Source organism: Notolepis coatsorum (genome assembly GCF_963971535.1).
Source record: "Notolepis coatsorum genome assembly, chromosome: 15".
In the NCBI taxonomy this organism is placed as follows: Eukaryota; Metazoa; Chordata; class Actinopteri; order Aulopiformes; family Paralepididae; genus Notolepis; species Notolepis coatsorum.
Window position 1 is genome coordinate 44,607,918 of NC_140179.1, and position 16,136 is coordinate 44,624,053.

The 16,136-nt window shown below is 41.0% G+C and overlaps 1 protein-coding gene across 1 annotated transcript in view; it reads right to left on the bottom strand.

Annotated features, from left to right (window-relative positions):
* Positions 1–2,121: 2,121 nt before the first annotated feature.
* Positions 2,122–16,136, bottom strand: part of nampt1 (nicotinamide phosphoribosyltransferase 1) — a 66,958-nt gene continuing 52,943 nt past the window's right edge. Inside the window, exons 7-11 of the mRNA XM_084331157.1 lie at positions 11,645–11,870; positions 9,474–9,593; positions 8,981–9,121; positions 7,935–8,069; positions 2,122–7,165 (exon numbers count right to left, since the gene is read on the bottom strand). Of these exons, the coding sequence (XP_084187283.1) occupies positions 7,052–7,165; positions 7,935–8,069; positions 8,981–9,121; positions 9,474–9,593; positions 11,645–11,870 (736 nt within the window). The 3' untranslated portion in view covers positions 2,122–7,051. The remainder of the gene's footprint in view (positions 7,166–7,934; positions 8,070–8,980; positions 9,122–9,473; positions 9,594–11,644; positions 11,871–16,136) is intronic.

The window sequence follows — 16,136 nt, forward strand, 5'->3', positions numbered from 1 at the left end:
TTTCCAGCTAAATTGAAATAATAAACAAATAAAGGGTCTCAATTAAATATGTGGTAGTAAAAAGAACCTGTGGGAGGATTTCAACAAGATAAATGCGACAACAGTGCAAAATATTTCACTATATTATTTCAAAGCAAAAAAAAAAAAAATATATATATAATATTTTTTACTGCCTATTCAGGCACGCGTGCCTAGGGTTGCCTACCATCGGCGTATTTAGACCACTATCAGTAGGGCACGTGCCCTACTGATGATCATCTGTGCCCCACTGATACATTTTTTTTTACAAATGTTTTTTATTTTCCCTTTTTTAACATGATCAAATGATCATTTAACATGATCAAATAATTATTATAATATTTTATAGTATAGTGAAATATTTTGCACTGCATTTATCTTGTTGAAATCCTCCAACAGGCTCTTTTTTGTAAGTTGACTGGTTTGCACACCAGTGCTACAGTACAATCAACAGCGGGGTGTATTAGAAGGCTATGGTGAAGAGGTAAATTTTTAGCTTATTTCTGAAAATATTAAGAGATCTAGCTTCCCTAATGTCCATAGGTAGTGTGTTCCATAACTTTGGTGCATAGTTAGCAAAGGCTGCATCCCTGATTTTCTTTAGACTGTGGCTTGGAACCTTCAATAGACCAGTAGTAGATGATCGCAATGTTTATACTTTGTATATAAGGAGGAGGACCTTGAAATCAATTCTAAATGTTACCAGAAGCCAGTGTAGGTTACTTACTTGTAACTTCGGGTTTGATCCAAGGAGTAAGTTGCCCCATATTGCTCTGTAACATTTCTCTTTTTGTTATAGGACCGACTAGTAGGATTTCAGTTTTGCCCTCATTTAATTTTAGGAAGTTGTTCGTCATCCATTTGTTTATTGCTAAGAGACAGGCGGAAATGGAGTTTATAGCTGTGTGATCATTTGGTTCAGCGGAGATGTACAATTGTGTGTCATCTGCGTAACTATGGAAACATACATTGTGCTTTCTAATGATGTCTCCTCAATGTTCAATGTTCAATGCCATGTTCAATGCAAGTAAAGCACTTTAAACTTTAAGTATGACTAAATGCTTTCTTGACTATATATAGTAACTGTTCCAAAATGCATAGATTTCTATGTATTTTAGGGGTTTGGGTGGCTAGCTCTTTTTAATATAAATGTCAGATTGTTTTATTTATTTCATAGATTTCTATGCATTTCAGGAGTTTGGGGGGCTGGCTCCCCAAAATAATTAAATAACATAACCCTAACCTAACCCTAAAACCGAAATAAAGTTAAAAAAAAATAGTTACAAAATCCACCCATTTTCGCCCACAAACCGGCCAAAACCGGCCAAATTTTTGGTGCCCTTCTGTGCCCTACTGAAGTGCTGGGTCTAGATACGCCCCTGTTGCCTACCCCTGCTATAATAGTTGCCATGAGCAGCAGCCTAGCAAGCTTTCAACAAGCTGTCATTCCTAACTTGACAGCTTAGTCCAGGTGGCAGTTTTACCTTCTTAAAAGCAAAGTACTGTGTGATGTTGCAGTTTGAGTTAAAACTGTATTGGAACTGGACCAAATATATAACATGCATTTCCCCTTAAAAGAACATGCCAACACTCTCCAGAGAGGGCCAATAGAATAGATACCAGTTTCCTCTCTGTGCGTTCAGTAGAAACATGTTAGCCTAGCACAGCACAATAAATGGAAGCAGACATTACCGGTTAGCCTTCGGGAGAGGTGTTGGACAATGCCTAGGCTAACCGGTCATGCCTGCTTCCATTCATTGTGCTAAGCTAGGCTAACATGCAGCCAAATAGCTTTCTACTGAATGCACAGAGAGGAAACTGGTATCCATCTCTCTCTGGAGAAGACGATAAGCTAATTTCCCCAAATGTTGGCGTGTTCCATTAACAACTCACTGCAGGCCGCCAGAAATATTTCCGAGGGCCGCGGCTGGTATAAAGGCTCTGGGAAACCAGGCCCAGACTTACAGTAGGGCAATTTACTAGATGAATGTTGTGGGTAATTATGTTTAATTGTCTATTTTTTATTACAAACTATAGAAAATGAATAAAGAAAATAAACCGATTTAATTTATAAATAAATGCAACATTTCAGATGGATTGGGTGGTATATTTTTAATCAATGTGTCGTTGACAATATAGCAACAGCAATGTTAGTTAAAATATCACAGAAGTTGTGTGGGAAGATTTTTAGGACAACCAACATATACATACAGTAAAATTAAAACAAACCCAAAAAAAAAAAGAAGAGTATTCACATAAGCATTTTTTTCATTCAACACTGCGTTCACACAGGAATACACACACGGAAGATGAAAGCCTTACACAATCACAAAAACAGTCATACTGCAAGTTCAACTGAGCAGTTTGGATAGTTTCCTGTTGGTACAAAATGGTAATTTAAAACAAACATAATATTATTATTATTATCTAGTTCTCCCTAACCTGCCATCTTCCCGTTCAGCCCAGTAAGTTGTTAGGTACAAGTGAGAAGGCAGCTTGGCCACATAATTTCATAAATAAGGATATTTACTGCAATAATTATGGCACCCCCACCCCCCACCTTTGTCATAGAAAATTATAATTTTCAGAGGTACAAACCGAGACGGTATCAAAATGGCAAAACCAAAACTAATAAAATTCACCCTATGGTCGAAAACGAAAGAGAAAACCAGTGTCCAACTGCATTGTTCTCCCAAATGAAAGAAAACTCGATGGATAAACAAATACTTTTTACACAAATAAATCAGTGACATTCCAGTTAAAAAAAAGAAAAAAAAGAAAGAAAGAAAAAAACAAGAGATGAAAAGAGGAAATAAAATACAAAATAAAAGCGTACAATGTCTCAGTAACACGGTTATCTTGACTACCAATGTGGCCGGGCCATGTTTGGTTAGCGTGGTGTTGGACAAGGATGTCCCTTAAATCACACCGTTTCCACTGACAAATTTCACATGGGAGACAAACTGTTCTGAATAAGACACTAGGAAGGAATTAGGATCACAGGGATCTGACAGTAGGATGTCTGCACAGCAGTACTCCCCTCCTATTTACGTTTGAAAACATTGACTGAGTGTGTGTGTACCAAGAACCACTTGCAAACTTAGTTTGGCCATTGCAGCAATGTTGGCTCTGCACAACATTGTAATTCTAAAACCATTATTACTTCCAAAGAGGTAGAACCAATACGGCGCCCATATTTCAACCTGGGCCAAACTACAGTATCCTTGGTCCTGGTGGAACCTGTACATGTCCGATTCCTCCTGACTCCTCCTCCTTCCTGCCCAGGTCTGGAAAACACTCTAAACTCTTAAACGGCCGATTCAGCGATGTGGCGCAAACGTGGTAATAGCAGGGTGACAGTCGAGAAATGTTCTAGAGGGGAACGGGAACACTTCATTCATCACTTACAGTAAATGCAGAGGCATTTTAAGGTGTAATACTATTACTATTGCCATTACACCTTGCCTGATGTTAAAATACAAATGCAGATGGAAGATCTATCAAGATTCTGTTCAGATCAGAAAGATCTATCAGGATTCTGTTCAGATCAGGAAGATCTATCAGGATTCTGTTCAGATCAGGAAGATCTATCAGAGTTCAGATCAGGAAGATCTATTAGGGTTCTGTTCAGATCAGGAAGATCTATCAGGGTTCTGTTCAGATCAGGAAGATCTATCAGGGTTCTGTTCAGATCAGGAAGATCCATCAGGGTTCTGTTCAGATCAGGAAGATCTATCAGGGTTCTGTTCAGATCAGGAAGATCTATCAGGGTTCAGATCAGGAAGATCTATCAGGATTCTGTTCAGATCAGAAAGATCCATCAGGATTCTGTTCAGATCAGTGCTTTAAATTCCATTTAAAGACAGGGACCACAACTCTAGTTGGACAAAATGGTCATTTTTACAACACAGGTCCCATTCCAGCGTACAAGTCTCGATTCAACTTTACAGACCAATTCAAACTCGACAAACCTAAACATTCTAAATGGGCCCAAGTGTATTTCCTGTTGCAGCGTTCACTGACATCAACAGCCGATAGGAAATAAACTTGGGGCCTGAGCTGTTCCCCTAGCAATGGACTTCCATTGAAAAAGATTGGCCAGAACCTCCATTGAAAGTCACCGTGCTTTTAACGCGATGTCACGATGTTCACCTTTTAGAACAAAGGCCAAAGTAAAAAAAAAAGTGCTTTCTGACCACCACCTACCCCCGCCCCCCACAACCCCCCTGATCTGCAAAATGATTTACTAAATAGTCCTTTCGAAGAAAAACAGTCAGTACACACACACATATACACAGAGACACGCGCACACATACGTCAACATTTAACATGTACATTTCAGTCGAGGAGCCTCGTGAGATCTTTTATCTTCCATAAAACACACGTTACACACAGATCGTCTCCCCTCCTGCGAAGACTAAGCTGCGATTGGGTTTGTACAGTATATCAAATCTTGGTCTTAATACGCCAGGGTCCACCGCTCAAGAGCATTCGATCGCCTCAAAAGCCCCAATCTGGAATTTGCAGATTCATTGAAAAAAGTTTTTCTCCCAAGAGATTTTCTTGAATCCATTGGGTGACGAAGAGCACTTAACACTTTCCCCGCCAAGGACACCTAAACTCGTCATTCCCCGCCATGCTAATTCTGCCAATGACGCCGTAACACGTCATTGAGATCAATATTTCAAAAACCTGTGATCGCAATCATATTTCTCCCGCGGAGACTTGAGATCTACTGTTGATCCCCTCTCAACTCTCCAACGGTTCAAGAGCGCCATCTGGTGGCCGATCGGCGGATCGCCCAAACTGGAAACCGGAAACGGAAGCTGGTGCTCATTCCAATTCGGTCCGATCACTCGCTAATAGTCCCGGGACTCGAGCTAGACACAATGGATAGCAATCCGTTACCAATAACTCGATAAACAACATGATTTGGACGTATATACTATTATACAACCTGGAGATGGATCGCATATTTCAACATCCCATAATAGGAATATTTTTGCTCCACGCTCATCGCCCAACGCTACGAGGAAGCTACGGTGAGTTTCAGCGTTTTTTTTTTACGTAAGCCTGGCGAAGAAAGTGTTAAGAGATGGAAGATGACACTCTTCTTGTTGCTTCAAATCCAGGGGTAATTTAGTGTCATGCTTTACATAACGTCAGTGCGAATAAACCTCTTAGAACTTCCTAATACACTTTAAAATATGTTTTAGAACTTCCGAATGCCTCTTTAAAATACGTTTTATAGAACTTCAGAATACATCTTAAAACACGTTTTAGAACTTCAAAATGCACTTTAAAAACACATTTTAGAACATCAGAACTTAAAAAAAAGGGAGGTTCCATATTGTGCAATTTCTCTTTGTGAATCACCTTTGTTGCCAATGCCATACAATAAAGACATTAGGTACAGACTCCTGCCGTTGTCCCTGACCAGCTGGGCTGTGGCTGCCCACTGCCTCCTAAGTAGTTAGTATGGGTTAAATACAGAGGACACATTCCTGGTATATACATAAATTATAATTTACATAAAATAAAGTTATTATATGTAAAAAAAAAAAAATTACTTGGAAAATGGCCCCTAATTCCAAGTTGTTCTGGATCAGTGAGGGTCTTTTGAGTCACTCAGGGAGTCGTTTGAACACAGGATCACATCTAGTGTAGAGTGTCCTTCCAGTGTTGGGGCCACCATTCCGTTTACATTTGGACTACAGATTGGGTCTTTTTAGCTGTGAATGCTCTGTGAAACAGCCAACAAGTTGTCATGTAGATGATCAAATATATATAGTATATATATATATATGCACAAAACTATTTCTTGCCGACAAAAGAGAAGTCTTGAGTGCCTAAACTGCAGGACTCGTTTATACTAAGAATGTGATTTTGTGCAGTGACTGCAGTCAAATCTTCAAGATGTTTAAGCGTCAATCTAAACCACACGGCATCCTTCAATTAAGTTCCTAACATGATCAATAGATCAATAGTATTATTTCACCTTCTGTGACCTTCACTCAGAGAGAGGACGAGTATTTTAACCCATACATGTAATCGATGCACCGGTACATATACCGTAATCATTCCTTCACATGAAAAGACAAAGCCAAGTAGATTCAGACAGGTTCTCTTCTTTTTTAAACAGCTCTTGTACACAAAACAAGGGGGCGTGGTCATTGGTGGGGGTGTGGCTTAAACTCTAACTCTCTCTCATGTTCGCTTTGTCTGTCATATACAGTAACTAGGGCTGCACGATTAATCGATTCTAAATCGAAATCGCGATTTTTGGAATGATGCAATTATCAAATAGCCAAAAAATTATAATAATCACATTTTAAACTTACATTTTTTTTATTATTTAACCAGGAAGTCCCATTGAGATACAAGATCGGTTTGGGAGAGGGAGGTAAGGGGTTTTAGATTGTGTGTTGTGAAGTTTAGACTTCAGAGAGGGAGAGTAAAGTACAGAAAAAAAGGTACCGTTGGGTACCGGTATCGATTCCCAGGTAAAAAGAAAAATGTTCAGGCTCGGTGTCCCGAAAAGACCCACCGCGTAGGCCAGATGCAAGCCGCATTTAACAATAAACCTATGTGGGGCTGTTAAAAATTATAATCGCAAATTTAATCGCAATATCTGTCAGCAATTAGATTATTTCCCAAAATCGTGCAGCCCTAACAGTAACCTCTCTCTCCTCTTCTCATCTAAAACGGTCTGTTTTACAGTATCTCTCCCTCTCTCGCCCTCTTCTCATCCAACACTCCCGTTTATTTTTTCACACGTGTTTCTCTCTCTCTCTCCATTTTCCTTCTTCCAGGTGATCTCTCCGTTCAGGTGTGGGGGAGGAGGGTGGGGTTTTCTCCTTCTCTCCACTGGGAGACGGAACAGTGCTTTGGGACTGGAGGGGCTCAGGGTAAAGAGGGGGTGGGGTGGGGTAGGGTGTCTTTCGGGGGGAATTATTAGCAGTGCACTCTACCTCCGATTGGGTGTGGTGTGGTCGGAGGCTGAGGTCGGGGGGGGGGGGGGGGGGGAGGGGGTTTAGTGGAGAAGCTCCTCCAGCTCGCTGTCCTTCAGCTTGGCATTGTCTCTGACATCATCGAACGTGTACGTCTTAATGATCATCCCATTCTGAAACACTGTGTGCAATAGGTCCTGGAGAGAGAGAGAGAGAGAGGAGAAAGAAAGAGATAGAGGGGAGAGAGATATAGAGGAGAGAGAGAGAGGAGAGGGGGGAGAAAGAGATAGAGGAGAGAGGGTAGAAAGCACGAGTGAGCGAAGGAGGGGGAGGAGATAGGGAGTGAGAGGAGGGCAGGATGAGAGAGAAAGAGAAAAGGAAGAGACAGAAAGGGAGAGAAGGAAAGAGAGAGAGAGTGATGATGGCGACATGATAAATTAATTAACCTTATTTTACCTCAGAGGAAATCCATGTGCGTGTGCGTGAAATTTACTTTCATTTACCTCTGGGAAATGATTTGGCTGTGTGTGAATGCGTGCCTGTGTTAAATAATTACCCATAGGTTACCTCAGAGGAAAACTATTTGTGCATGTGTGTGTGTGTGTACATGTGTCTATGTGTTTGTGTGCCTGTGTCTGTGTGCATGAGTGTATGAGGACCTGTGTAAGTGTATGCACATGTTTATGTGTGTATGTTAGTTTATGTTTTCATTTGAGTGGCAGGGATAGTTTGCTCCAGCTCGAACAGTGAGGAATGGGAGGGGCTGAGCCCTCGCTCCCTCCGTCTCCCGCTCTCCTTCAAAGTATGTTCAATGATTTTAAGTAGCCAAACGTTATATACAGTATATATAACAAAAAGAAAAGTATAATAATCGTGAAGCCATGATATTTCCTCACAATCTTTAAAAAAAAAATTATAGGTGTGTGTGTATATATATATATATATATATGAGTATGTGTCTCTCACCTCTCCATAACCCTCGAGGTCTCCCTTGCCCTCCTCCAGAGTAACAAAGTCTCCACTCTGCGTTCGGTGGAGAGAGAGACGACCTTTCTTTGACCTCTTGTTAGGGTCGGCCACCGGGTCCTTAAACACATTCACCTGGGACAAGAAACATTAAGTTAAGTTAAACTTTACTAATGTGTCCTCTCTGCATTTAACCCATTCTAACTACTTAACCCTTTCACTACCACATTACAGAAGGTTAACCTTTCACTACCATCTTAACTACTTAAGAGACGTGGGCAGCCACAGTCTGGCACCCAGGGAAACACTTCCAACTGTAATGCCGGTACCTTGGTCAAGGGCCCTGTCAGCAGTCTGTATTGAGTGATGTAATGGTGTGAACATTTCACATCACGAGTATAGTGACCAAAATTATCATGTTATCAGTATTATCGCGGTATTGTTAAACAAACCCATGTGGCATGCTGCACCTGCACGTCTGGGACAGTTGTAAACGTCTTTGGTTGACGCTGGGACAGTCTGGACAGTATTTACCGTGAGTCTTTCAAAGCACTGGAATCAAATCGTGGTTTTAACAATAATTCAAATGTTAACAGTATTACTGTTCAAACTGTGAGGAAACCCACGGGAACATGCAAACTCCACACAGAAAAGACTTCTTGCTGGGGTTCAGACCTTGTTGCAGTGAGGAAACCGTGCACCACACCATGCCACCCTATTTTCGCTTTAGATTTCAGTTTTCTGTTAATTTGCGATTAGAGTGTAAACAAGCCTAAATCATATACATACTAAAATATTCTGTACCAAGCCGAGATTTATTTGACGTCATAAATAGATCAATACAGTCCGTATTAAGTAATGTTGCGTTTCTTTTTCAAATGTAGCCAAGAGTAAAGACCCTAACCCTATCAAAACATGTAGCCAAGAGTAAAGACCCTAACCCTATCAAAACAGCAGTCAAAAGTGTATATTTTCAGCATGTATTATTATAATCACTTGTGTGTCTCTGTGTGTGTGTGTGTATCCGTCCATCTTTGTGCCCTCACCCCCAGTCCGTTGGTGACCACATAGCTGCATTTGAAGGAGCAGTTTAGCAGATCTCGGGTCAGTTTCTGGAGCAGGGCCCCTCCGGAGCCGAAGGCGATGTTCTCAATGGACCACTTGTGTTGCTTCATCCCCTCCACGATCTAAAGGGAGAGAAACACACACGTGAGCAATAGGTGAGTGTGTGTGTCTGTGTGTAATCTATATTTGAGTGAAAATCTGCAGTGTTTTCTTGCTATTGTGTTTTATGTTTGAGATAGAATAAAATAAATCAACGAGTGTGTGGTGAGCAAACAAGTTGAAAATAATCTTCTATGATACAATTTTTTGTCACAAATTCCAAAAATCTTTTATTTCTTCAGTTTTCAGTCTTGGTGAAATGGTTTCAACTTTATCATGACCTTATAACTATAAATCGTTAGCTTGTTGAAAAAATAGGGAAGCAGAAAGAGTGTGTGTATGTATGTGTGCATGCGTGTGTGTGTGTGTGTGTACCTCTTGCAGTGTGTTGATGTCCACTCCGTCTCCCTGTATGACTCTGATATAAGGAGGGAGAACCTTGTAACCCTTAGAGTTCTCTGTTGGAATGAACTTCTTACCAAGGATCTCCAACACCTGAGAGGAAAGAGATGAGAGAGGAGGGAAGAGGAGGAGGGAGAAGAGAGATGAGGGAAGAGGAGGAGGAAGAAGAGAAAGGAGGTAGGAAGGAGGAGAGGAGGTGGGAGAAAAAAGAGGAGGAAGAAGAGAGGAGGGAGAGAGAGGAGGAGAGGAGGTGGGAGAAGGAGAGAAGAGACAGATAGCAAACAGAGGAAAGGGTTAACCCTCATATAAATATATCTAAATCACAATTAACGATTTTCACTTTGATCGCTATGAAGGCATTTCAATGAGCTGATGACTAATGTACTTCAATGTATTTCAAAACAAGAAAACTATGGTGGTGAAAAACGGAGTCAGATGATCATGAGCTTGTAACTCTGCTAGTGTATTCTGGCTATTGTTTTAACTGTGCTAGTGTATTCTGACTGTAGTTTTAACTCTGCTAGTGTATTCTGGTAGTTTTAACTCTGCTAGTGTATTCTGACTGTAGTTTTAACTCTGTTAGTGTATTATGGCTGTTGTTTTAACTATGCTAGTGTATTCTGACTGTAGTTTTAACTCTGCTAGTGTATTCTGACTGTTGTTTTGACTATTGTGGTTATTGAAGTGGTATTTTTCTACTGAAGTGTTTAACATTGAAGTGAACGCAGTAGGGCTGTCCCCGACTAAGGATTTGGATAGTCGACTATGATTGGCCAAAATTTGCTGTTAGTCGACAAAAAAATAAATCATAAAAAATATATATATATATATATATATTTTTTCATTCCATTTGGGCTGTGTGGTGGGTGCTTAATGTCTGAAGGAGTCGACTGAAGGATTCTTGTCCTCTGCAAAAGCATGCAATTGGTCTACTGATGGATACATCTTGATATTTGTCTAGTCTAGTGTGTTCATTAGAGACAGGTGAAATCCTCTTTCAGTGCCTCTGTGCCTGTTTTCTTAGGCAGTTAGCCTCTGGTATGTGTGCCATTAGCGTTAGCCACGCTTCTAGGGCTCTTTTCTTTTGGAAAGAATGATACAAAATTTAAAAAAAAAATGGATTTGACTAAGAGGTTGGCAGTCGACTACAGCTCCTTTCGACCGATTAGTCGACTAATCGACTAATAGGGGTCAGCCCAGGGATTAAAGCAAAAAAAATCTCCTGACTGAACTTCTTTTTCAGGCCAAGTCATATTCTTATTTTAACCTCCACTGTATTTTTTTTAATAGCGTTAGCGTTTTAAGGGAGCCTACTTGTTTCGGTTTTGTCGATAATCCAATGTACAGTTACCCCAACCCCCCCACCACCGTCCCCCCCCCCCCCCCCGCCACCCAACCTACCCAACCTCCTCCAATGTAGTTTCTTCGTCAAATGTATATACTCTCTTTTTTAGACTCTTATTGTATCACAAACAATACTGTATTTGTAAATCTTGTATGTCATAAATGTATAGATGTAGCAGTACTGTCTATCTGTATGTCATGTGTGTCATATATGTTATGATGAATTGAAAATGGGGGACCCTGATGTAAACAAGACGAAAGTCTTTCTCTGGTCTGCATCCCCTTAACAATTGTGTGTATTGAGCTGTACTGTACCCATCCTGCAATCTGTTAATAACAATCAATCAATCAATCAATCAATATTTAACAGATTGCAGAATGCAACGGTATGTTAACGACTAACGACCTCCCACCGGGGGCTGTTTTTTTTCACAATCTAATATAATAATAATTATTATTATTTATACAATTATACAAGTCGATTATTAATTTCAATATAGAATATTCGTTGACCGCCCTACAAGTACAATTAGTTACTGCACACTACATCACCCCCGAGTGGAACATGGAAAGCCAAACATTCCCCGACTGTACCGAAAACCCGTACCGAACCTCGACTTCAAAACCGAGGTGCGTACCGTACCGTGGTCTTGGTGTACCGTTACACCCCTAGAACGCACACTTCCCTCACTGCATCAAACTCCACCAAATGTGGCGGCGAAGCGAACAAGGTCATGTTATGTAATACATTAATAGCTACAAAACCAGAGTTGCTCAAGAGCACGCCGGCAGCAGGTTACCTTCAGAACTGTATCAAGGGGGTTTCCGGAGTCGGGGCGGACGACGAGCGGGGCGCTGGCGGGGCGGCTCTCGATGAGACTCCGGAGGTCCTCTCCCCAGATCTTCTCACAGGCGTTGTAGATGTCATAGCTGTCGCTCACTATAGACACCGGCACGTTGGGGAACTGCTTCACTATGTGCTCAAATGCATCCTTCTCATGGTCCTTACCCCACGCTGTGATGGTACTGGAGAGAGACAGAGAGGAGAGAGAGAGAGACACAGAGGGAGGAGAGATATATAGTCAGAGAGACAGACACAGAGAGAGAGACAGAGAGAGAGAGGGATAGTCAGAGAGACAGACAGAGAGAGAGACCGAGAGAAAGAGACAGGAGAGTCAGAGATACAGAGAGACAGAGAGATAGTCAGAGAGAGGAGAGGGTCAGAGAGATACACAGAGATAGACAGAGAGAAAGAGACCGAGAGAGAGAGGAGAGTCAGAGAGATACAGAGAGAGAGAGAGATGAGAGAGATAGTCAGAGAGAGGAGAGAGATAGTCAGAGAGGAGAGAGATAGTCAGAGAGAGACACAGATATAGACAGAGAGAAAGAGACAGAGGAGAGTCAGAGAGAGACAGTCAGAGAGAGACAGAGAAAGACACAGAGATAGACAGAGAGAAAGAGACAGAGAGAGGAGAGAGATAGTCAGAGAGAGGAGAGAGATAGTCAGAGGAGAGAGATAGTCAGAGAGAGGAGATAGTCAGAGATAGACAGAGAGAAAGAGAGGAGAGTCAGAGAGATACAGAGACAGAGAGACAGAGAGAGGAGAGAGACAGTCAGAGAGAGACAGAGATACAGAGAGAAAGAGACAGAGAGAGACAGAGCGAAAGAGACAGAGAAAGAGACAGAGAGTCAGAGACACAGACAGATAGTCAGAGAGAGATACAGACAGAGATGGAGATGAGAGAGAGAGACACATTAATCAAACTGTAACACCATTAACTGTGGTTGTTTGTAGCTCAGTGGGTCGAGCAAAGCACTAAGTCAATTCAGTTCAATTAAATCTTTATTTAATCTCCAAAGATCATTGAGAGTAGACTCATTTACAATGACGTTGAGAGGAACAATACAGCAGTGGTTCCCAACCTTTTTTGAGTACTGTACCCCCAAAGGATTTCAAGCCAACCTAAAGTACCCCCTACTACGCAATCAATCGTGGTGATCCCCAGGATATAATTAATAGTCTATATATTGTGGCAGACCGTGTGTGTGTGAGTGAGTGAGTGGATGACCTGGATAAAGTCACATGGTCACACAGGTTGGCAGTTTATTGAAGTAAAGTTTTAGTTCTGAGGTCTGACATCATCACCTCATTCCCATTGTAACATTAAGTTAACAAAGCACTGAAGACTCAAAAAACTAAGATAACATAAGATAAGATGACATACGATGCGATATGATACAATCGGATGAAATATTCCTTTATTGATCCCATTGGGTAAATGTGGGTGTCATAGCAGCATGGGGGAGGGGAGGTATAGGTATGGGCAGGGTAATAGCAGAAAGACATAAATATAGGCAATACAATTAGATCTGAATATAAAAAGATGTAAATGGGATGGTTTCATGCTATTATTCGAAACACATTGGCTGTTGTGGTTGCTCTGTAGTTGTGACAGTAAATCCAGAGAGCACATAATGTTCACCAAACTGACGATTCTTCACTTTCTCCATTTTCTTTTTGTTCTGAATGGGTTCTCCTGATTCAGCAGTATCACCTGTGCTGTTGTTGCTGGATGAACCAGCTCAACATAGCCATTGATCCATAATGTTAACAGACATTTTGAAAGAGGCTTGATATTTTGCTAACTAGCTACACTACAATGATGATGCTCGGTGTAACACCTGCCAGTCCGGTGGGAAGCTGAATGTTGCGCGATAGAAGAAGTATAGCCAATAATAATATTATATCCATCAAATTATAACTTAATTTGAATTCCCCCAATTTTGGCATGCATTATTCTTTATTTGGGTACAGTTTTCCTGTACATAAATTTTTTTCTTTTTTTTTTACAGTAGGAAAGCAGGAGGGCTATCGGTTCATAATTTCGAACAGTACTATTTCTCTTTTATGCTCAGGCCGTTGCTAAGATGGTTCAATAATGATTCTGACATACCATGGGTGAATATGGAGAAGCACATTGTATCTCCATATACACTCAAATATATCCTCTTTTCTGGTCTATCCCAAAGCTTTTGCCGTACTAAATTCGGCCCAATTATAGCACATTCAATTTACGTTTGGAAATATATTGCCGAAATGGGACAGTGGGACACAAAATGGCACCTAGATACCCCTATTTTTGATAACAACTTCTTACTGTTGGGAGGGAAACCAGCTACATTTCCCAATTGGCAAAGACAAGGTATTCACAAACTATCTGACATATACAGTGAATACGGTCTCAGATCCTTTCAAGAGCTCAAACAAATCTATAATGTCCCTAGTACATCCTTCTTTTTTTATTTACAGTTGCACACTGCAATGCACACTTATGGTGTCCCATGGAATCAGCCTTTACCAGTTCATCCTTTAATGATTATAGTGAGTGGCATAAATGTTAAAATGGTTTTGTTTCTGGGTTATATAATAAAATACAAGGAAAACTAAACAGAACTACAGGTAATACCACTGTCTGGAACATAGATTTAAAGGATTACAACGCCTGCATAAATTGGCAGAATGTATGGGATAATATTCCGTTAACCTCTCGTAATTATAATAATCAATTAACTCATTAGAAACTGATTTTTTCTGTCACCCAGGAAACTGTCAAAATCAAAATTTTACAAAGTCCCCCATGTGCTTTATGTCCGCAAAAAGTCATAGGAACATGATGTGGGAATGTCCAGGAGTACTAGCTTTTTGGGCCATGGTTGCATTATTATTATTATTATTATTATTATTTCTCACTAATATAACGGAGATAAACATACCTTGTTTGCCACACATATTATTAAACGATGATTAATCTCTAAAAATCACAACTGCAAGCAGGCAGGCTACACAGTATATGACTATACTGACGGCCAATCTATATACTGAAAAGACACTTTTTTTATGCCACTGTGGGAATTAATATGAAATGCTGATGTGAATGTCTCTTTCCTTTGAACTTGTTAATTTATTTTATTTTTTTATCTTTTCATGTACCCCCTGGGGGCCACCCACGTACCCCTAGGGGTACGCGTACCCCCGGTTGGGAAACACTGCAGTACATAATACAAACACAATATAAAAACACAAAAGTCAATCAATTAAATTATTCAAATCAATCAAAACAATTATAGACGGAGGTGAAATGGTTGGAATACGCCTTGTATTGTATCTCACGTTTTTCTGAATGTACTGGTACATTGTTTTTATTAATGTACATTTAAAAAAGCTGTGACAATAAAATTGTCTGAATTTGAAATGTGAAAGTGTAAGCCAATCACTAGAGAGTATGATAGGGTCCAGAGTTCCAGTTCTCACACTGCCAGGGTTAGGTGTTTGATTCTCACTGGGGACACCTAAACTACAACTCTGCATTCATGGGTGAGGCACAAACAAAATAGAAATGTCCCACGAATTGCATTCTTAATGTCGTGACCTCTCCAGCAGAGGGCAGTATACCCCAGGTTTTCTGAAACACTGAGCTGCATCTCTTGATTCAGCTGTACCTTGACACATAAGTAATGCTGATCTGGTTATTCTCACATGTCTCACGTGACGGTGGCATGGCTAAAACACAGTCTGTAGACTACAGTATAGGAGGGGTGGGCGATATGACGATATTAAATAAACATCGGGTACACTTCACCGATACACTTTTTTAAATGTATCGTGGACATCGTGATGTTTTACACAAACCCTCGCGTACACAGAGAGGCGGTGCCACAGGCAGCGCACATGTTTGTTATCGTTTGGAGGAAACGGGGAAAGAGGATAGAGAGCGTGAGAGAGTTTAGAGAATTTAAACGTTAGCCCTACGTGTTTTATTCAGAAACGGCAATGGAATATGTAGGCGACGAGGCGGATGAACTGGTTCCAAAAAATAGTAGCCTCGCGTTCTAACCCTTAGCATTGCGGCTAGCGTAAATGAGCTAATAACGCACTGGTTTCATAGCTTCATAGCTAGCTTCGAAATCCTCTATTTTCTGTGTGTGTCGCGTTGAAGATGGCGTCACAGCGCCCTCGCTATGAGGCGGGGAGGGTACTACCGAGTTGAGTAGGTAGTACCATGCAGACTGTGGAAAAGCGGCATAAGAGAATAGAGAATACAGGCCTGCAGGCTACAGTGGAGGGTGTGTCACATAGAGACAGGCATGGAGGCTACAGTGGAGGGTGTGTCACATAGAGACAGGCATGCAGGCTACAGTGGAGGGTGTGTCACAGAGACAGGCATGCAGGCTACAGTGGAGGGTGTGTCACATAGAGACAGGCATGCAGGCTACAGTGGAGGGTGTGTCACA